At 38.3% G+C, this 24,012-nt stretch overlaps 1 protein-coding gene across 4 annotated transcripts in view; it reads right to left on the bottom strand.

The window, feature by feature from the left end:
- Positions 1-515: 515 nt before the first annotated feature.
- Positions 516-24,012, bottom strand: part of pdgfra (platelet-derived growth factor receptor, alpha polypeptide) — a 51,326-nt gene continuing 27,829 nt past the window's right edge. For all 4 annotated transcript variants that reach the window (XM_063043126.1, XM_063043127.1, XM_063043128.1 and 1 more), the window contains 14 exons: positions 23,695-23,891; positions 20,907-21,001; positions 18,525-18,657; positions 17,291-17,395; positions 16,289-16,399; positions 15,910-16,063; positions 14,590-14,756; positions 12,727-12,845; positions 12,472-12,594; positions 11,902-12,013; positions 8,955-9,054; positions 8,726-8,831; positions 6,974-7,212; positions 516-4,821 (listed from right to left, as the gene is read on the bottom strand). In XM_063043126.1, coding sequence (XP_062899196.1) covers positions 4,674-4,821; positions 6,974-7,212; positions 8,726-8,831; positions 8,955-9,054; positions 11,902-12,013; positions 12,472-12,594; positions 12,727-12,845; positions 14,590-14,756; positions 15,910-16,063; positions 16,289-16,399; positions 17,291-17,395; positions 18,525-18,657; positions 20,907-21,001; positions 23,695-23,891 — 1,909 coding nt within the window. In that variant the 3' untranslated portion in view covers positions 516-4,673. The remainder of the gene's footprint in view (positions 4,822-6,973; positions 7,213-8,725; positions 8,832-8,954; positions 9,055-11,901; positions 12,014-12,471; positions 12,595-12,726; positions 12,846-14,589; positions 14,757-15,909; positions 16,064-16,288; positions 16,400-17,290; positions 17,396-18,524; positions 18,658-20,906; positions 21,002-23,694; positions 23,892-24,012) is intronic.

Raw genomic sequence — 24,012 nt, forward strand, 5'->3', positions numbered from 1 at the left:
GGCAGTGATACCAAGGATGGTGGTGGAAACAGATAAGGTAATGGCATTTAAGAGGTGATTGGAAAGACATATCCAGGGATTGGAGGGGTATAGATCACGAGCAGGCAGAAAGTAACTTGGCATTATGTTTAGCACAGATATCGTGGGCTGGAAGGCCTGTTTCTGTACTGCACTGTTCTATGTTCTTTTTTCGAAGTTAACTGGTAGAAGAGCTGGGGAGAGCGGTTACGATATGAAATGCAGTGTCCAAAAGAGTGATCAAAGCAGGAGAATAAGTATTTTTTTTCAAATGGTAATTGGACTGGCATTTGAAACAGTGATACTTTTAGGGTGTAAAAGGAATGGAAACAATTAGATCGTTTGTTTCAGGGATAAGCAAAAAGGCCTTCGATGTTCTGTAAGGTTCCTTGATTCTAGTTAAAGACTCCTGAACCTTCACTCCTGTTTTTTATACACTTAAGATGTTCAATTGTGTTATTACATCACTAATCTTTTGCCAATAGGGACCCAAATTACTTGTCTCCTTTACCTTTCTGGCACTGTGCTGGGCTGTTCATGAGGTTTTAAACTGATCAGCAACAGACGTCTGTGGGTGATTCATAATTAAACAGTCAGCTGCTGCTTGACCAGGATAAATTAAGATATCAGGTGATAAGTGACAAGTTATATTCAGAAATTACAAGTGCTAGGCAATAACCATCTCTAGCAAAAGACCAACTAATTCCTTGATATTCAGTAGCATTAATTTCACCAAGGACTCAGCATCAACATTCAAAGCACCATTGAAATGCCCCACATAAGTAATCTAGCTACTTAAGCCAGTTAGAGAACAGATTTACTGAGGTGAATTACTCAGCTCTCAACTCCCCAAAACTTTCCACCATCTATAAGCCACGGGCAGAAGTGTGACAAAATACAATGCACCTGCATGGATGACTGGAGCTCCAACAACACCTAAGGATCTCACCTATGAGATCCACAGACAATGGTTGCACTTATGATGCTGCTTCAAGTTTTTTTTTTCATTGCAGCTGAGCACATGACAATAAATCCAATTTTGTAAAAAGAAATGAGGGAAGGATAATCCAATCTCAGTCACTAAATTCATCTGAATTTATTGAAATAGAAATTCTGGTTTAGACAATGTGTATTTGATGTAACATAAAGTAATTCTTTTTAAAAAAAGTATTTAAAACTGCGTAATTTTGTCATAATAAAATGTTTGAAACTTCAACCCACATACGCATCCAGATACACATTAACAATTCAATCCCTTTGAAATCATCTCGTTTTTTTTACATTTTAAAATATAACTTTTAGGACATTCAAAAGTGCAACATGTAACGTTTCTGTGGCTAACATCACAGTCAAAAATATAAACATAGGCAGTGATACAGCTATTCATAAATGTATGGCAGTAACTCATTTGACTACACTGAAATACACATATATATATGTATATATATACAGAAATGATGTATAACATCATCATATATATCCAATGTGCCTGGTAACTTTGTAGAACCATTGGATAATATTCAACATTCAAACCATTCAAAGAAAAAGTCATGATTCCTAGACAATGCTACATCATTTTGATCTGCCTCATTAGCTTGTTCATTTAATATTTGAAATCCATCTCTGAATGGAAACACTGAACATATTAGCCTGCAAAGTTACTTAATATTTTCTTTACATTTTATCATACATTTTATAGAAAATGAATTTTCATGAATTTCAATAGTCTCTTAATATGTTTGTTCTTGTTTTATTGTTAGATATGGAGTGTTTTATGATCTCTAATATTGATTTGAGCAGGAAATAGTATGTAGTATTACCAATATCAGGACAAAATACTTACCAATGGAAAGCAATTGAAAAAGTGGTTTGTAATCAGTTTCTCTTCATACATATTTTCTAATATTACTCTATACAGCTACTGCAATGTGCCATGGAATGTATAATATGTTAATGCCTTAACAGCTAATAGCTTGGAGCAGAGAGGCTCAGTAATGCACTTTGCTCAATCAAAAATACAAGCACAAATGTGGTCTTCACTGAGTCAGAAATAAGCCAAACAACATCCAAACTGGTCCCTACTAGGCTCCAAGCCCATCTCAATGACAATATTTAAATGATGTCATCCAGGTGGGAAAACTTATTAGTTAATGATTTTTTTAAATGGAACTTGCTCTAAATTTGAATTATAAACAAGAAAATGCTTGACTTACTGAGCATATCAGGCTGTCTATAAGAGAAGATTAAACAGAGTCAATGGTTCAGGTTGAACAGCTTCATCATATTGGGAAAGAAAGGAGCTCATAAAGCTGCAGTGAGGGTAGGTCTCTGAAAGAGTCAATCTAGGGTGATCATGGTGATAATATAAACAAGGGCATGAGAACACAGACAAAAGACTGTAGGAGGTACAAAATGCAGAGCAGGAACAGATGGAAATGAGGATAGAACAATTCTACAGCTTCAGGTAGCTTGATTTCTTTGTATCATTCAGTCCACCTGTGGCATTGGCTTAACCTCTTTGTTGTTTTTTCCCTTATTTTTCTTTTGTACCCCTCTGTGAGTGGAAGTTATTCCCAACCTGTCCTGTCAGATATTCTATATTTGCATTTCATAACTCCTACATTCTTTTGTGTGTGCGTGTATTTTTGTCTGTTCTCTCTCTCTAACTGCTCCCATTCACTCAGTGATCAGACATGTTTGTTTACAGTTTAGCCCCATGGTCGTCTAGGTTTTACCCTGTCACAGACATTCCCTCTCAGCTGCCTAACCAGCTTCATTTCTCTCTTTCCAGGGTCTGATGAAGGGTCTTCCACATGAAACATTAACTTCATTTCCTTTCCCACAGATGTGGCCTGACTTGCTGACTATTTCCAGCATTTTCTGTGTTCACCTTTAACCATGTGCTTAAAGTTTTGCATTGATAGTTTAGGAAGTAGCTAAGTTAATGTTGCTAGTAGTTTGAGTTCTCAACATTTTTTTCAGAAGTTTTTAACTAATACCATCCCTGGAAGGTTTTATGATAATTTTGTGTCTGTGTGTGTATATAAATATATATATACACACACACATATACAGAAAAAAAATCAGAAAACTTAATCCAGATTATGAATGATTTATAAAGACATTTGCTTACTTTCATAAAAGTAATCAATGACTCCATTGTGTCAGGTATCTACTGTTTGCAAATGTTAGCAAATAGTATATTGACTAGTTATCAAATTCAAGCAGCAATTTTTAAGCCAGCTACTTCCATTAAATGATACATGTTAATGTTCTTTAGCACAAGAAAACCATACAATAGAATTCGTCACTACTGATTCGTTCAGTACAAAGCTGATCCTTAATGTATGGTAAAGACATCAGTTTTGTAAAACATTTCAATCCTCCAGCCTGGGATCTCAGAAAATGTAAAGGGTCCTTCCCTTATTGATGATAGCCAAGTTCAATTTAATATCATATCATCACTTCAATTAATGAATTAAGATACCTCAAACTGAATTGACTTTCAGCACATTAGTAAGACTGAATTTACAATATTTACATAATGGAATTCTGTGCTTTATGGCATCCTCCTTAAACTTCAGAAGTATTTGTGGTATTTGGCCCATAAAGAAATGTTATAATTTGTTTACTATTTAACCAAGGCTCTCCACGACCAGATTCATCCTTCAAATCCTGGCTCAAAAGAAACGGCTTGCTTTTCCTTTTAGTTCACTTTGAAGAGAACTTTCTTCAGTAACTCCTCTTCATAACCGTTGGCATGTCTTTGCCACAATTCACCAGGTCATTTACAGCTGGCTCAAATATACCAGTTTTCCATGCTCTGCAAATCCTTTGATTTCCAAAAGGTTGCAACGACAAACAAGTCAGTTGATATGTTGGCTCAGTCCACAAACTGAGTTATAACTGTGGATTCCAAGTTCTTAGCTTTTCAATGTAGGTTGTAGTTCACGTCTGTAATGTTTTCATGAGTTTACACAAATATTTGAAATATTCAAGTGTAGGATCTTGCATAGATGCAGTGCATTCTTTACAGGTAGTTACTCCCAAAAAATTGTGCTTTGCAAAAAATAGAAGTCCTTTGTAATTAGAAAGTAAGCACTAAAAAGAATGCCTGTTTAAGTGAAGATGTGCATTGGTATCTGAAAACAATGACAAACAACTGATTGTAACCCACCTGGAGAATGACAAAGTCATTGTCTATCTATTGATGTAGATATAAATGATATGGTACAACATTAAGTACACAGCATACATTCTTAATAATGGTTATCATTATGTGCATATGAAGCAGTCTGATAAATGTGATCAAATATCCAGATATAGGACCATTTATGATGAAGCAAAGTCTTTGAAACACACAACTCTGTTTAGCATTATGTTTAGTCCAGAGGAATAGCAGTGGGTATACACCCTGAAATAAACACTGTAGAGTGTACCGTAATAGAAAAATAATGCACTGAAATAGACATATGATATGTACTATAATACAAATCATATCTTGGTCCCAGGATATCCTTCCAATTTGGCCTCACTTTCAGAAGTACCATCAAATTCCCTCCTCAAGCTTCTCTGCTTGGGCATGCCTCAGTAAGTGGTTATCGAGAAGGTCATGTCTAGAATAGGGCAAGTTTATTTTCCCACAATAAAGCTGGTTACAGGAAGCTGTCCTCCACTAAGTCTGAAGGATCAATTGCTACATCATCCATCATTTCCATATCTTCAATGGTTTCATCTTCTCGCTTTATAAAGGTAGAGCTGCTGGAACCGGTCTCTATTGCACTTTCTTCAGATGTCTGGGAACTAAAAGAGAAAAAAGGTCTATTTTTTAAAAAATGCTAAAAATATATGCAAATACCCCAGTGGAGTAATAAACTAGAATGGCCTGCATTGATCCATAAAGTGACATGCCATAATTGGGAGGTCACTCCTCCAGAGTGACCACCCAATCCACCATCAAGTCTTCCTGGTCTGCTTTTACCTATCCATCCACATCAGATAACACTCGGACTCAGATTTGATCCTGACCACTGCTTTTCTCTGCGCGGAGCTTGCATGTCCTCCCTTTGAATGTGGATTACCCTGGTGCTACTCTAATACGCTCCCACATCCTAAAGATGAGCTGGGTGGGAAATTAATTGGCTAGTGTATACAGCAATTAGTGTGGATAGTGAGAGGAGAATCACTGGAGAGTTGACAGGCATGTTTGGGAGAACAAGTTTCAGCAAAATTCCCTGTAAGTTTTTGTGTAAAAACCTTCAGCATATATTTATTAAATGCAGAAACAATAAGGGAGCTGAGAAGTTCTGACGTAAATATTAAAGCAACCAAATACCAAAGGTCAGATCTGACCTACAATCAGTGTCTGTAATGGATCGCCTGTGAATTAAAAGCTGCCAGTTTGGATACATGCATTTTTATCTGTATATAATGCACATCAAAATTTTCCAAGAGCTCTTTATTAGTTGACGTTAATATGTTATTAATGCTGTCAGACAGGGCGTACTTTTGACTTGCCCCCAAACACTTCTGCCCACAAGTAATCTTCCATCTGTTTCCTCCAACACTTGCTTACAGGAAAAGCTTTTCAGCTACTCCTGCCTGATTCATCATTCTACTACAGTGTACCTGACTCATAACATACTCTTTAGCTGTCTTCATTCCATACTCATTGACCCCCTACCTAATAAAAATCTATCATTTTCAGTCATAAAAGCTTCCTTTGAGTTTTTAATGCTTTCTCTATCTTTCTAACCTCCCCCTCCCCTCCATCTATTCCTCAGCTAGTAGCCAACAGGCATTTTTCATGACAGAATTCTTTATATGCTCTGTTCCACATAAGAAACATTACTTCCAGAATTTAGTTTCAAATAAGTTAGCTCTAAATTTTGTTCTTTTGTCTCCCTTTCTGTGTTCCCAGCCCTAAAGAATTATTGGTCTGTTTGTGCCCAATCAAATCAGTTTGTCATTTTTAAAACTGTAAATAGATTTTAAAGTTTAAAATCCCACCGTCAACTCCTTTAATGCTCAGTGTCAGTCTGGTAAATCTCTCCAAGGCCCACATAGCTTTTTTATAATGTGTTTCAAAAACAGAACCTAATACTCCAAACTGAGGTCTAACCAAGGTGCCATGCAACTAAAGCATTGTTTGAGCATTTTTATATATCATTTTCCCTGAGTTCATGGCCACATTCCCTTGGTCTTTTTGGAATGTTACTTGGCAGGATGCACGACTTTTAATTCTCTTTATCCTATATTATTTTTTTCATTCTTCACGTTGGCATCACTAACTAAGCTACCAAGTATTGCCTATTCATGTTAATAATCTACTATTGCGCTTAGTCCAATTCAGTACATATAGAGCATTTTAGAAAACTAAATTCTTTTCTAATACCTCAAACAGGGGATAATTTTCTGCTTGTTGTCCTTTACCAACCTGTGAGGTGTTACTAAGTCTGGTGAAAGAAGCAATATTAACAATGAGAAAGTGTTCCAATTGATTGACCTTTCATTCATGGAAAGCACGCACCACTTGAGATGGCAAACTGTAATCCCCCATCCCAAATCCCCCATGTGGTAGGTAGGCTGTTTTCTTAAACATCTACAGTCTATTGAACAAGAGCTCAGCAAACCATTTCAACTAAGAATCAACCATGTTCATGTAGGTTTGATAATGTAAGGACAGCAGGTATTTTACCTAATTGGATAACTGTTATTTTGGAGACACTCCAGTAGTTTAATAGCCACTGGTATGCTATCTAATTAATTCCAGATTTATTACATTCATTGTATTTAGCTTCCCTCACTGAGATTGGGGAACTTGAATTCATGCCACGATTATTAATCTGAACCTTTAGACTTCTAAACTAATTACATAATCGCTAGAGGCCCACATCCAATAGATTTAACCATGCAAGGATTTTACTGAACATGTTGCACCTCAAGGTAGATTTACCTATGGCGGTTCCTTGAAGAACTAGGGTCATTGTCTGTGACTGGGTCAATATCAGGCAGTGGGATGATGTAGCCACTGTCAGCACTTAACCGTTGCTCATCAAATCCACTCTCCCGGTCTTTCTTTTTATTTTCATTGTTGTAGTTAACTCCAATATAAGGATCGGTGGATTCTGCCCGCATGCGAGCAACAGCTGGATGGTCACTCTTCAGAAAATCATCATTCATCTGCTTGTAGCTCTGTTCAGTTACAAAGAAAAACTAATTAGAAGATTTGAATAGGAAGTTTAGAATGAGCTTCTGCAGCAGATGTCAATATGTTCTGATGGTAGCATGCCCACCTCACTGTCATATGGTTCTGGGTAAATTCAAATCCAAAAGATCTGAACCCCAAAACTTAGGGTAACACCTGAGTTGCCAGTTTTCCAAAGAAATACACTAATTGCTTTCTGAGGTAGACATAAAAGATCCTACAGCAATTCTTTGAAGGGGAGAAGATAAATTATCCCTGTAATATTCATTCCCCAATCGACATCACCAAAATAAATGATGTTGTCAGATTGTCACTTTGTGAGACTGTGCTCAAATTAACTCCTTTGTTTCTTACAGTAGCATTTCAAAACCACTTCATTGATAGTAAATTCTTGAAATGAAGGGCAGCATATAAATTATCAGTCCTTCTATTCACCTATTCATGGGAGATGTCCAACAATATCATAGAGAACAACATCAAAAAAGAGCTATTGCGTTCTGTGGTGTCCAGATTAGCGATCTCTTTGGGAACAAAATTAAAATCTGATCTGATCCAACCACGGCTATGCTGAACCCTACCAAGCCTGAGGATGTTTTTCAAGCTGATTTAATCAACCTGAAACACATGGGCAGCAGCTAGTGGAACTGCTGACTGACAGCCCTTGTGATCCAGAATCTGTCCTCCAAGTTGTCTATGTAGAGTTTGCATGTACTCCCTTTGACAGTGAATTTCATTCAAGTACATTGAGAATGTGTGGAGAATAAAATACGATTTGTGTAGACAAGTTCTTGATTGTCAGCACAAACTTAGTGGACTGGAGGGCCTGTTACCATGGTTTCCATGTTACATATGTTTTCATGGTTGGAGCCTGCCAGGCTTCGGTAGCTTGGTTAAGCCAATCTAAACTTGGCATCACTGATGTCTATTATACAGCATGATTAATCCTGTTGTGCAGTATTCTATCTGCTTGGACACACTACCATTATATATTGTTTTCATATTCAATGGAGTGGATAGAGGTAGTTGCACTTGTCTTTATCCCTAATTGGCAAACTTTTGGAAATTTGACATGATCTATATAACTCAAAGAGCAGAAGATATGAAATTAGTTCATAAGTGAATTCTTTATTCTGCATTATCACAAATAAATTATCAGTTTGCAAACTACCATAGAACCACAGCACTTACAAAGCTGGAACTGCAAAGATGGAATCTGGAGGTACAATTCTACCACTAAATGGCAATAGTAGGGCATGTTACAGGACGGCTTCGCTTGTGTAGGAAATTACTTCCACATGGAATATCAGAAGGAAGAGGTTTGATAGCATTTCTGAAAATGTTAATAAGCTCTGCGTGGCCTTCCCTATCCATTTCTTACTTGTAATCTGGTGAGCAATATTTCATTTTAAGAATACTGAATCTGAAGTACTTTCTTTACTGATTACTGCACCAACTATGCATTAAAATTCTGCTGTTGTCAATAGTGCAAAAAGGGCTTACCTTCTTGTAGGCTTCTGGTAATAAACCACCAATAATTTCAGCCAGGCGTGTAAAGGAAGGCCTTTTCTCAGGCTCACTGTTCCAGCATTTCACCATCAGGTCATAGCTACATGGAGGAAGATTGAAACAGGAAGCAAGAGTTTAGCTGTCTGATACAAGACTTGGAATACTTATTCAAAAATAATTTCTGTAGAAGCTGGAAGCCACAGCACATCAGTTGCAAACATACACATCTGAAGAAGCATGTTCTGGTTTTGTCATCCTGTACCCACTCTTGATCTTATTATAAAAGTTGGAGTCAACCATCATTCCTGGATATGGTGTACCACCTGAAATAGAGAAAATAACCCACTTAGAAAGAATGAGAAATGAGCTGAACTTCCTTACACAGTACTCACAAAGCAGTTCATACACAACATCAGAGTAGCAATGAAACTTCAAGCAGACCCAAGATCATAGAAAAACTTGGTCTTTGCCAGTCATGGTAAGTCAGAAAAAATCATCATGGGATTGACTATTACAGGATCAATTAAGCTGGAAAAATCTAGTTTTTATTTCATTTATTTTAGCGATACAGGTAAGATGGCCCTGGTGAAGCACAGTGACTACTTGCTGATAGCAAACAAAATAAACAAAACCACTAACTACTTTATTAATCACACTTTTCTGGTAAATGATCACTGCAATCTATAGCCTGTAACTTCCCTTTTGGAGTTAAGCTTCTGAACTTGGCATTTTTGGGGTATGAACTGAAGTCTCAAAGGTGCAGAACGGTTGCAGCATGGTGTGTACAGGCCGAATTGAGCAGTGGGGCCCAGGCCTGGCAGCAGGGAATGAGCCAGTGTTTGGCCATTGCTGGAGTGACTCGATGCAGCAGAACCGAGGCAGAGCGAGTGGAGGCAAGGTGCAGTCGAGGCAGCAGGGACCGAGAGCAAGAAATGATCAATTCAAGCATGGTGCTTGAATTGGAAAGGTCGGGTACAGGCCTAATCGAGGTGGTGAGGCCCAGGCCCGAGAGCATTTCGAAGCGGCCGGGCCTGGATCCAAGCAAGGTTTTAACAATTTAAGTGCCAGGCTGAATTAAAGATGTTGGGTATGGGCTGAATTGAAGTGGTGGGCCCCAGGCAGGGGCTGGGTCTGAGAGTGAGGAATGACCCGAGGTTTGGACAGTCTATGTGCTGGGATAGATCGAAAAGGTCAGGGTTTTTGGGCCAGAGGCAAGGGAAGGGCTGGTTCAGCTCACTGCTCCACAAAGTTTGCTCATCTCTGCACTGAACTGAGGCCATGGCCTGCAACTAATGGGGTCCTGGACTAGCTTCGTGGCTGCGGACTCATTCTCATGAACTCAGACATCTCACCCTGCAAAAACTCATTTCAGGGAGGTAGCACCATCAATTTGCGGGAGACTCCCGGAACTTCCGGGAGAGGTAGGACATCTGCAATAGAGTAGCTCCTTAGCAGCTGGCCAGCTAGTTTAAATAATGTTAGCTATGCTAATGAATGAATGACACCTGTTAAACTCACCTCAACATGTCTTTTACAGTCTTAACCCACCATGGGCAATAGAAAAGTCACTGTTGCAAACAGTGCAGCGAGCAACACTGTTGTTATTTTTGACCCCTATTAGGCAGGGGTACACTTTAGTGTAGTCTGGGGTGACGTATGTTTTATATTTTCTTTTTTTGGAACACTCTGTCATGGCGCTCTCGCGCTTGCTCTCTCTCTCTCGCTCTCTCTTGCTCTCTCTCTCTCACTCTCGTGCTCTCTCTTGCTCTCTCTCTCTCGCTCTCACGCTTTCTCGCTTGCTCTCAAAAAAATCGATTTCTGGGATATTGTATATAATTTGCGGGCATCAGGGAGCCACTATCAAGATGCGGGAGACTCCTGGAACTTCCGGGAGGGGTGGGATGTCTGTGAAATTCAGTTCTGAATATTATTTGCTTTCTTTATTCTTTATACAATCTGTTTTTTTTTTGCACATTGGGTGTCTGACGGTCTTCTTTTTTTAATGTGTTCTATTGAGTTTCTTTGTTTAGTGGCTGCCTGTAAAGAAACAAATCTCAAGTCCTGCGGAAGGGTTTCAGCCCGAAATGTCAACTGTACTCTTTTCCATAGATGTTGTCTGGCCTGCTGAGTTCCTCCAGCATTTTGTGTGTCAATCTCAAGATTGTACATAGTATACATACTTTGATAATAAATGTACTTTGAACTCTGAGCCACTCCATCCCAGCCAACGCTGACAACACCAATGTAACCCTAACCCAATCACAGGTCAATTTACAACGACCAATTTACCTACCTGATATGCCTTTGGACTGAGCAGCTGGGGAAAACCCACATATTCTATGGGGAGGATGTACAGACTCCTTGCAGATGACACCGGAATGAAACTCTAACCTCTGACGCCCCAAGCTGTCATAGTGTCACACTGACTGCTGCTCTACTGTGGTGACACAAATGTGTACCGAACAGAAATTCAAACAATTATAGTGAACTTCACTGTGCTAGTTACTTAGTTTCATTTGAAGTTCAGAAGTATTTAAAATAAATCATGTATCATTCACCAGCTATTTTGAAATGACTTCATTCTTTAACTAAAAATGTCAGCAATCCACTGATAACAATATTGTAGGGTAATAGAGGCTGATAGTGATCTGATTACATTAATCAGATCAATGAGAATGGTTGTAGAGCAATAGCATGGTTTATTTATAATGAAAATATCCTGGGATACATTGAAGATATAGTTAGCAATGACCTAATGTCCTGGATTCAAACTTTGGTCTTTACTACAAGTTCTCAGTTAGACCAGCAATATGTGACTATGATAGCACTCAGCAGTTGGAGTTGGATGTCCAGTATGCACTATCCTCACTGCCAACCCTAATAACCATTAACTGCACTGAGAACATGAGCAAATATATCTGTGGCCTTGTCAAGTGCCCTTCAAAAATGTCACATTTAATTTAAACATGCAATCCTGATCCAATGTATTTCATTATGAATTATTGATATAAGAGTGAAAAGCAGCATGTAATACCCTCCAAAAATACTACTCCCAAAAACATGGATTACACACAGAATATTATTCCATCAGACAGCCATCAATTCAAAATAAATTGCTGTTAGTTCATGAGACTATTTGATACAACATTGTATAGAGTCTTTGCACCTACCCAAAGAGAATATTTCCCAAAGAAGAATGCCATAGGACCAGACATCACTGAGAGTAGTGTACAAGTTGTCAAATATGCTCTCAGGAGCCATCCACTTCACTGGTAGGAATGTCTAAAATTGTAAATTGAAAAGAGCTGTATTGATTTAAAAGTGATAATCATTAAACTGAGATAAGTATTACTAGTAAGACACCTAAATGATATACTGTACATTGTCAGAATTGTGAATTAAAATGAAATAATTAAACGTTTAAGTTTTTATACTGGTATTTAATGCAACCAGAGGCTGGTCAGAATCTTGAAACACAGCCTCTAAGAAGTATCTCGACCAGCACTTAAAATTCTGAGGCATAGTGATTATGGGCAAAATGGGATGAATACAGATGAGGATCTGATGATCAGCACAGGCCTGTTTCAGTGCTTCAGGCCACTATGTCTAATTACAGTACAATAGTTTTTCTCAATGACTGATCTAGTAGCTGAGTGTGTTTGAATATTTCTTTTGTTCCGGTCACAGAATTCTTCTTGGATATATATAGACAGATATAAGATCAATCTTCTGCCACTTACATTGCCTTTAGAAACATAGTTGGAATCATGCATGATGTCTCGTGCCAGGCCAAAGTCACAGATCTTGACAATCTTTCCTTGAGCCAGAAGAACATTACGTGCTGCCAAATCACGATGCACACACTGTGTAAAAAGAGAAAAAAAAAGCTGAGTCTTCACCACAATGTATCACCAGATCATATTAGACAGTGTACCAAAGTTACACAAGTGCACCTGTGGATCACGGTCCAAGCTGGCAATGAAATAAACACTTACATTTTTAGAAGCCAGAAACTCCATTCCTTGTGCAACTTGAAAGGTAAAGCTGATTAGATCCATGAAAGAAAGCCCCTCCGAACTGTCATCCAAAAGGGGATTCCAAGATTCTGTTGTTTCTGCCGGATGAATGGTAAATGTTAACTGTAGAACGTGAGCAACAGTTTGCTGCATCGTCATAAATAATCCTAAATAAAGAAATGGAAGTGAATCGAAGGAAAACTGTCCACAGTGGTGATTTTGAAGAAGGAGCTTTAATTTTTGGAACTGGATTCAAATTTAACCCAAACTCCTTCATTTGGTGGCATTATGTGCCCTCAATGTAATGAATTCAGGCATTCTCTATCATAGTTACAAGTGGGCAATGAGCATGAACTTCCAGTATGAAGCCACACTCAATTCAGCACTAATTGGCTATCTCATTCAGAAGAGCCATATACTCACTTCTGGCAAATGTCATTTACTGCAGTGGGAGAGACTCTATACTAGAGTTGACAGAGAAAATTTTTGTTTTCATTTAATTATGACATATCTCACATAAGAATTCTTTATTCTGGCACTATTTACTTCACGTAAAGAGATCATGTCATTCCCCTGCAATGACATCCTCCATCTTCATTATCAAAAAATTCAGAATTTACGTCCAGAAATAACAAGCCACATTTCTATTTATGTGGGATATGCTCCATAAAACAAAATCTTGAACAGAGTTTACTTTAGCAAAAAAAAATGTCAAATTAATGACCTGAAAACTATATTATGAAGCAACACACACAAATTACTGGAGGAACTCAGCAGGTCAGTCAGCTTCTATTCAGTTCCATAGATGCTGCCTGACCCACTGAGTTCTCCAGCATTTTATGTGTTGCTTTGGATTTCCAGCATCTGTAGGCTTTCCTGTGTTTACATTATGAAGATACTGTTTGTAATAATACAATCATACTTTTCACATTTTACATTTTTAAACGAAGTAGGGAGAAGATATGGAGCATTATTCTTACTGCCTATGTTTATAAAAAATATTGGAGATTATATTATTTGTTGTAAATATTAAAGACCATAAAACATAGGAGCAAAATTAGGCCATTCAGCCCATCAAGTCCTCGCCGCCATTCCATCGTGGCTGATTTATTACCCCTCTTCATTCTATTCTCCTGAATTCTTCCCGTAACCTTTGACACCCTGACTAATCAGTAACCTATCAACCTCTGCTTTAAATATACTCAAAGACTTGGCCTCCACAGCCTTCTCCAGCAATGAATTCCTCAGATTCACTTCCTAATGACTAAAGAAATTCCCCCTCATCTCTGTTCTAAAGGACACCCCTCTGTTCTGAGGCAGTGCCCGCTGGTCCTTCACTCACCCACTGTAGGAAACATCCTCTCCACACCCACGCTGACTAGGCCTTTCAATATTTGACAGGTTTCAATGAGATTCCCCTCAAAAGGAGCATTTTTCAAAGAGCCAAGAACTTAATGTCCTGGCACATCCACCAATGGGGAAAGAGTGTGAGGGAGGGTGGGGACCTACCCTAGTACTTCCTTATGTGTCACAATGTCAATATTAGTTTGATAGCGCTCCTGTAAAGTGCCTTTGGACATTTTACCACACCAAAGAGGCTACACAAATGAAAATCTAATAAATTTAAGAAAAAAATCCAAGTAAGTATAAAAGATTCACCTGCATCAAAACACCAAAATGCTACTGTATTTCTTATATGTTTAGGGAAGGTCATTTTTATTGAATGATTAACGTGAATTCAGAAGACATTACTAATTTCAGTCTTGCCTATTCCTATGCATTTCACAGATTTACCTTGCTTTGAGTATCACTGAATACAGGAGAACAAAAGCTGTCTCTTACCTGTCAAGGACTTCTTTTTCTGCGATGGTGGATGATCATACATGTGCTGCTGGATGTCAGTGTACTTGAAGCTGGATTTCCTTTCCAACATTGGCACATACTGGGTGCTTTCTGCTTGTTTCATATCCATGTAGTCCCCATTGCTCTCAAAAGACAGGATCACATAACTGTAGAAACAATAGGATGGCATTAATGTTCAGTGTACAAGCAACTTTCACTAGAGATGTGGTCTGAAAATCATAATTTAACTGCAGGAACTCTGCATAAATAACTGAAGGATGTTTGCCTATACGCAGTTGTTGAATGGACGTTGTTCTAGCTGCAGTTCTGAAGGTGGAATTGGTTTTCCCCAGTACCACAAAATGTACTGTGCAAGGCCACAGAATATTTAAAATGCTGGCAAATTTTCTTCAGTTGAATCACTGCGAACACAATTGCCAAGACTAGGCTGCCCCTCAGTAAGTCTTCATTCCACTTACTCTGTCTTTCAAGTTATGATCTCTTTCATTGCTATATTTTTGAAAGGCACGGATATGAAATATACACAAGGAAAAATGGTTTGACTTACTTTTTAATTGGACTAGTTGTAGTGGATTGAGTAGAATAATGGTACCAGAAATATCCATTTAAACCACTAGACAAGCAGATAAACTTTGCCAAGTAACTTTGTCAAATATTATCACATTCATCATCATGACTCCTTGAGAACTGAACAAATTCTATTTAGCTTGTATAATGAACTCCAGAAATTGTGCCAAAGGCATTAAACCTCTAGACTTAGCTGAGCCAAACTGCTATTTAAATAATATTTAGTTAATATATTTGAAAAAGACTATTGAATTAAGTTCTAATCAGTTTGCATTCAATAACCCTTAAGTACAGATGTTAGATATGGACATTATTTACTTCTCAATAAACTTGATTTAGTATTTTCAAAAGAAAGCTACAATAAAGGTGTCATACATCAAAGTTGCTGGTGAACGCAGCAGGCCAGGCAGCATCTCTAGGAAAAGGTACAGTCGACGTTTCAGGCCGAGACCCTTCGTCAGGACCCACCTCTTCCTAGAGATGCTGCCTGGCCTGCTGCGTTCACCAGCAACTTTGATGTGTGTTGCTTGAATTTACAGCATCTGCAGAATTCCTGTTGTTTACAATAAAGGTGATACTGTTACTAAGAATGTCACCAAGTCTAAATGACTCACTCTTGCATGCAAAGGAACCAAGCACTACTGTAGATTTTTTAAAGAAAGTACTTTGCTAAGATGATAAATTCATTTAATCAATAGTTACATGATAAAAGACTATAGACAATGAATTCACCTTCGTGTGCTTTCATCAGCAGGGTTTATACCGAAAATATCCACTTCTTTCTTTCCTTTTTCTGAATATCGACTTATAAAGCTGTCCCTGTTTTTATGCAGGTAGTTGACCAGATCACCATAGAAACAGTATTCAGTAATGATGTAAATGGGACCTATTGGTTAGAAAAATAAAATTAGCATGCTGCATACCAGAATGAAACAGATTTTCCTCAACATTATGCTAAACAGTGAACATCTGGATTGCTTGAAAAGAGTATTTAAAAATCTACTTCAGTCTTTTGCAATGTTTAACATTCCCACCCTATAGATTTTTTTAACCAGGTCCAACTACAATGGATTGGAAAAGCAGGGCAAATAAAATCAGAAAGAATTCTCACCTGCTTTTGTACAAGCCCCGAGCAGATTAACAATGTTTAAATGTGGACCGAGATGAGTCATTATCTTCAGCTCTGACATCAAAGCCTGCTTCTCACTGGAACGAGCAGTTGCTGTAAAAATATATAGTAAATAGTAATCGATATAATTTGATATTTGGAAAGCATCATTGTCTATGGTGAAATTCAAAATTCATTACATACATTTAAATTCAAACAACATCTAACAGTATGCAGGGTATTTTTTTAAATTATGAGAACACTCAGTCCTCTTTTATTGTCATTTAGAGGTGCATACATGCATTAAGAAATGATACAATGTTTCTCCGGAGTGATATCACAGAAAACAGGACAAAGCAAAGACTAAGTTTGGTTTTTATAACTTTTAAGTATTTATAACATTTTAGAAAAAACAAATCATGGCTTATTCAAAATCATATGGCCATTCACAATACCTAGGCTGCTTCTAGGTTTTTATCAATTCTATGTACAGTACACTGGGTGATGCTACGTTAGTGCTGCCTCTAGTCTTACCATAGTTCACGAGGAATTTGATATATTCCACCTGTCCTTTTTACTGTACTGCATATTACAATTTGGAGAAGGTTATTAGGTAACTCTGAACCATTTTAACAGTGATCATCCGTTTGAAGCATAAATAATGACTGAAAATATCTGAGTAGCTTGCAACTATTTTCAATGAAATAATTACATTCACCACATAAACAAAACAGTTTTGCTTTGCATATATCAATCAGTAAATGCCAAATTTACTGCAAAAATTCACAGCATTTCTTCAAGTAAATTGCTGTCAGGCCAAAACCAGTGCTGAAGTTAAGTCAAAACAGGCTAGTTCAACATCCTGACAAGAAAGTAGCTGATGTAATCAATCCTAATGGATTAAATCTGCAATGTTAGCAATACAACTATACCTTTAGAAATTTGAAATACCTTTCACTATTTGGCCAAGCTTGACTGTGTGAGCTATAATACAAGAGTACTCACGCTTTAGCATTTTCACTGCGACTTTCATCACAGGCTGTGAGCGACTTAAACCATATGCAGTTCCTTCAACCACCTTTCCGAATGCCCCAGAACCAAGAATGCGCCCTTTAAAAACCGCAAAGTACATGGTAATTAATGCCACATGAGAAGTATCAGATTCTTCAATGGGCCCCTTGTACAATTAGTCGGCCACTTGGCCAATCAGTTGGACTCTTGGCCTTAAACAGCCCACCTCATTATGATCTTGCACTTTATCATTTTTTGGTTGCTTTCACACTTTATTCTGCATTGTTGTTGTTTTACCTTATTCTAGCTCCATGCACTGTGTAATAACTTGATCTGTATAAACAGTATGCAGACAAGCCTGATGCATGTAACAATAATGAACCAAGACCAATATTACCAGAACAATGGCATGTCACAGTGCAACAGAAAAGTAAGTCAGAACAAACAGGTTACATTCGAGATTTCAAAATGCATTTATGTATTTATTTTGAAAACTATACAGGCGTATGCCATGGTCTGCTTTATATGTAAGTAAACATTTGAAGGCCATCAGTGGTTTCCATCTACCTGGATAAAGTAGGTTTGTTTATTACAAAGGGTACCATAGAGCCAATTAAATTGGGAGATTACCAGTTGTTTCTTAAAATTCCACTTTACCATTGATAACTTCAAGTAATTATAGGAGCACTGTCTTGTGATAAAAGGAAATGTATGCATGCAATACATTTCAACAGCCTCAGAATACTCTAACTTCTTTACAGCTATGGAAGTACATGATGTAGGAAAAGCAGCAACAAACTTGTGCACAGTAAGGTCTGTCAAAAAACAATGACATCAGGGCCAGATGGATTAATTCAATAATGCTGATTAAGAAATTGGTAGGAACTGTGGGGAGAACACTCTTGTTTTTACTCAAATAACAGTAATGAATGTTTTATATCAACTTCAGAGATCAAACAAAGACTTTGGTTAAATATCACATTCTAAAATGCCACATTCAACTATGTTAGCTTGGACTCTGAACTTAAGTCTCAAGATGGAATTTGAACTTGAAAGAATGCTACCACTGAATCAAAACTGAAAGAAGTGAAAAGAGTACTTCTTGCAAAAAGATTTTTGACACTCTGTGTTTTTTCTTAATAGTCCAATTATCATACATTTGGGAAATTCTAATTTACAGCTAACGGACCTAGCATTTTTACCAGAATGCCTCCAAACATGTACCTACCAAGGACAAGTCCATCCCTAGGGAACTCCCATCTTGTATCATAGGGAAGTTGCATGGGATCAACATAAATATATTCATGGCCATCTGGACTTATGGATTCAATGACTCTCCAACGTATTTCATACCTTGGTTTCTAAACAAAACAATAAATTACATTCCCTATTATTGAAGTAAGACAAGTTTTTTTACCTTAAGCAGACATGCTTAAATAATCTGTTAAGATTTAGAAACTTCGCACATTAATTTTATTGACACCATCATGATCTAAAGAATCGCCACTTTGAATAGGATTAAAATATTCCTTTAAAACATAACTATATATTGAGGGAATGCAAACTGTGTGGATTAAATTAGGAATCACATAAGACAGAGGCAGGTCAGGGAGCATAGAGTGCTGGCAGCCTGAACTGCATTTACTTTAATGCAAGACCATCACAAGCAACTCTAGTGAGCTTAGAACACACATCAACATCTGAAATTAAGTGTTGTTGCAGTCACAAAAGGTTATCGATACAACCGGATTTTAATCAGCTGGAACATTGAGCAGAGCATTGGCAGATGGAATTTAATCCCACCAAGTGCAACATGATGCACTTTGAGATGTCAAGTAGGAGCTATATATACAGTGAATGGCAGAGCACTAATGAGGTTCAGTTCCATATTTTCCTGAAGATATATTTGCCTTCATATCTGGCACACTGGGTATAAAAGCCAGCCATTATGTTTAAATCTACAAAACACTGACGAGGTTGTACTTGGAATATTGTGTGCCATTCTGGTCACCACATTACAGACTGGGTGTGGTTGCACTGGAGAGAGTCCAGAAGACATTCACCAGGATGTTGCCTGGATTAAAGGGCTTTAACTATGGGGAGAGATTGGATCGGCTGGGCTTGTCTTCCTTACAGTGAAAATGGCTAAGGGGTGACCTGATAGAGATATATAAATTTATAAGAGGCGCAGATAGGGTAGCTAGTGAGAATCTTCTTCCTATGCTAGAGATATCAGAAACAATAGGACATAGGTTTACCATGAGAAGGAGTTTTAAAAGGCATCATCTGCCCTCACCCCATATTCCTGCCTCCTTAACAGGGATAGAGTTCCACTTGTCCTCATCTACCACGCACTGAGCTTCCACATCCAACATATCATTCTCCACAACTTCCACCATCTTCAATGGGATCCTACCACCAAGCACATCCTTACCTAAACCACCTCCCCCCCCACCCACTCTCTGCTTTCCACAGGGATTGTGCCCTCAGTGAAACCCTTACCCATTCACCCCTCCATAGTAATCTCCCTCCTAGCACCTATCCCTGCAAACAGCAGAAATGCTAAGTCTGCCATTCACCTCCTCCCTTATCTCCATTCAAGGTCTCAAACAGTCCTTCCGGGTGAGGCAACACTTCACCTGTTGGGGTCATCTATTGTATTCGGTGCTCCCGATGCAGCCTCCTCTACATTGGTGACGTAAGTTGTGGAAAATGCTTTATCAAACACCTCCACTCCATCTGCCTGGAGCGGAATTTCCTGATGGCTAACTATTTTAATTTCTATCCCCATTCCCATTCCAACATGTTAGTCCAGGGCCTTCTCTTTTGCCACAGGGTGGAGGAGTAACATGTCATATCCATCTAGGTAGCCTCCACCCTGATGGTAAGAACATCAATTTCTCCTTCCAGTAATTTGTTTTCCTTCCCCCTTCCCTCTTCTTCTATTCCCCACTCTGGCTTTTTACCTCTTCTCCTCACCTGCCTATCACCTCCTCCTAGTGTCCCTCCTTCTTCCCTTTCTCCCATGGTCCACTTTCGTCACCTATCAGATTCTTCTTCTCCAGCCCTTTACCTTTCCCACCCACCTGGTTTCACCTAGTCTTCCTTCTCCTTCCCCCATCTTATTATTCTGGTGTCTTCCCACTTCCTTCCCAGTCCTGTAGAAGGGTCTCAGGCCAAAATGTCAACTGTTTATTCATTTCCATAGATGCTGCCTGACCTGCTGAGTTTCTCCTGTATTTTGTGTGTGTTGTTCTGAATTTCCAGCATCTGCAGAATCTCTTCTGTTTTAAAAGGAACTTAAAGAGAAAGCTTTTTACAGAGAGAATGGTTGATATCTGAAACTCACTGCCAAAGGATGAGGCTGAGTCAGACATAATACCAATGGTTAAAAGACATTTAGACAGATATTTTAATAGACAAGGAATAGAAAATACAGACAATGCAGGCAAAAGGGATTGGGGTAGGTTCGCCGTTTCAGAGCTGTACATCCCTATTTTTTATGACAAAAATTATACTATTCTCATTCTTATCCCCATTATGGGTCTTTAGATAGAAGTCAAATCCTCCTCACTGGCAATCAAGCTAGGGAGAGTAATTGAGAGCTTACCTGTTTCCAAACTACAACAAGTACTATCAAGGAAATGATCACGATCACCAGCAGCACCAAGACTGCCGCAGCCACAGTCAACTCAGAGTGTAAATCTGCAAATCAACAGAAAAAGACTGTCATTCCAAAGAAATTATATTTATTACTTTGATTTTTTTTAAAAATCAACAGTAATTTTAAAAAAAACAAAGCCATTTCTGGGACCTCACTCTCAGGGGAAAACCCTATCAAGATCTTCATGGCTCTTGTCACTCACCTTACAGAGGAATTGTTAAATGATGAACTTTCCACAAAGCTCTAGGATTGGAATTAGAATGGAAGGAGATGGTTTCTACTGGCACTGAACTCTCTGTAACTACAGTCACAGACTATATTCAGTGAACATTTTTTAATTAGCAAACTCTGCAATTTCTTATGTTGCAGCTAATTCATCATGGATACTGCTTAAAAGCAAACAAACTGCTAAACAGATTGTCAGGAAGTAACAAAATTGGAACTGGCTGATGAATGAATGCTCATTCTCAATAGCTCTCCACACGGCTTTAGCCCACCTGGACAACACAAACACCCATGTCAGGATGTTGTTCATCAACTATAGCTCAGCATTTAATACCATCAATCCCACAATCCTGATTGAGAAGTTGCAGAACGTGGGCCTCTGTATCTCCCTCTGCAATTGGATCCTCGACTTCCTAACTGGAACAAATCTGTGCAGATTGGTGATAATATATCCTCCTCGCTGACAATCAACACTGGTGCACCTCAGGGTTGTGTGCTTATCCCACTGCTTACTCTCTGTATACACATGACTGTGTGGCTAGGCACAGCTCAAATACCATCTATAAATTTGCCGATGACACAACCTTTGTTGTTAGAATCTCAGGTGGTGATGAGAGGGCGTACAGGAGCGAGATATGCCAACTAGTGGAATGGTGCCGCAGCAACAACCTGGCACTCAACGTCAGTAAGACGAAAGAGCTGATTGTGGACTTCAGGAAGGGTAAGATGAAGGAACACATACCAATCCTCATAGAGGGATCAGAAGTGGAGAGAGTGAGCAATTTCAAGTTCCTGGGTGTCAAAATCTCTGAGGATCTAACCTGGTCCCAACATGTCGATGTAGTTATAAAGAAGGCAAGACAGTGGCTATACTTCATTGGGAATTTGGAGAGATTTGGTATGTCAACAAATACACTCAAAAACTTCTATAGATGTATCGTGGAGAGCATTCTGACAGGCTGCATCACTGGTATGGGGTGGGCGGGGTGGGGGGGGAGCTACTGCACAGGACCAAACGAAGCTGCAGAGGGTTGTAAATCTAGTCAGCTCCATCTTGGGTACTAGCCTACAAAGTACCCAGGACATCTTCAGGGAGCAGTGTCTCAGAAAGGCAGTGTCCATTATTAAGGGCCTCCAGCACCCAAGGCATGCCCTTTTGTCACTGTTACCATTAGGTAGAAGATACAGAAGCCTGAAGGCACACACTTGGCGATTCAAGAACAACTTCTGCCCCTCTGCATCCGATTCTTAAATGGACATTGAACCCTTGGACACTACCTCACACTTTTTTAAAAACAGTATTTCTGTTTCTTGCACTTTTTAAAAATCTATTCAATATACATATACTGTAATTGATTTACTTATTTATTATTATTAATTCTATTTCACTTATTATTATTTTTTCTTCTATATTATGTATTGCATTGAATTGCTGTTGCTAAGTTAACAAATTTCACGTCACACGCTGGTGATAATAAATCTGATTCTGATTCTGGTTCAATAGTGGCAGAGCTTAAAGAAATTGTCCTCTGAGCTCCATCAGAGGCTATTTATGGCCATCTCTACAGGAGTACAAGGCTTCTTAGGTAACTGTCTTTCCAGAGGATGGGCAATGATGGGTTTAAAATCTAATAGTAAACTGAATGTTAGACAGAATTTTAGAGTGATTAGTTTTCCAAACACCAAAACATTAATAGTCATTGGACATTCAAACCACTAAAAAGATCCCTTGTTCTTGGAAAAGTATTTATTAGACAGTGAGTCAATGGAACATAACTTTAAATTATTGGTTAAGTTCTGGTTTAAGTGTAGGTTTGAATATTTTGATATTTTTCAAATTATTTTGATGAGTTTCTTTTATGGAAATGATACAAGAGAGCCCAGGATTGTTTGAAGGATTTATAAGACACAGAATCAAAGCACACAAACAGAAATGTCAGGGACAATGTGTGAACACCATTTGGGAAATCAGCACCAGAGTTTTAGATGAACAGAAGTTTAACATCTTGACCAGCAGACAGAATTTACTTTAAAGATCACAATGTATCACCTCAAAGTTGGTGCATTAACAAAGTAAAACATATTCATTATATCAACTATAACAAACAGCCCTCAAAGTAGATTTTAATCAATTGTCACCTATCTTGGTTCCCAACAGACTGTTCTCATGAAAAGTAAGAATCTTCTTGAGATCAGACAAAACAAGACCTGACATGAAATATAGCTTGAAATCCATAGTTAACTCTCCTAGATATTAAACGCACCTCATGTGCAAAAAAATTGTTATGGATTTAAATGTTTAATGAATCACAGACCTGATGTTAAGCACCCATGTAGAAGTGTGCAAAACATAACCCTGATATGTGTTTTTTTTTTAACATTTGGAATTATTCCAGTTCAAAAGGAATCACACTTCATTGAACTTTATGGAAAACTCCTTTGGCACATATCAGCTTCTTTCCAGTGAACCCCTTCCTGTTTAAGGGGGTGGATTAAAACCATGACTTACTGTGAGCCACCAGTTTGACTTCACGCGCAACAACTGCAAGTTCATTCTTTGCAATACATTTCACGGCCATCGTATTATCCACTTTCTGAAATGTCAGTTTGCTCTCCACAGTGTTTTTCTTCGTCTGATGAGTCTCAATACTTATATCACTCGAATTGCTGTGGAGGACATTCCACAGCATTGAGTCATTGGCACACCTAAAAGAAGGTACAGAGATTACTAAGGTTTATGTTCATTAGCCATCAATAAAACAGAATTTCCAGCAAAAAAGAATATTGGGTTTTTGGAGACAAAAAGAAGTCTGTCCAGTGCTAGAGC

Source organism: Mobula hypostoma, chromosome 3 (genome assembly GCF_963921235.1).
Source record: "Mobula hypostoma chromosome 3, sMobHyp1.1, whole genome shotgun sequence".
NCBI classification, from domain to species: domain Eukaryota; kingdom Metazoa; phylum Chordata; class Chondrichthyes; order Myliobatiformes; family Myliobatidae; genus Mobula; species Mobula hypostoma.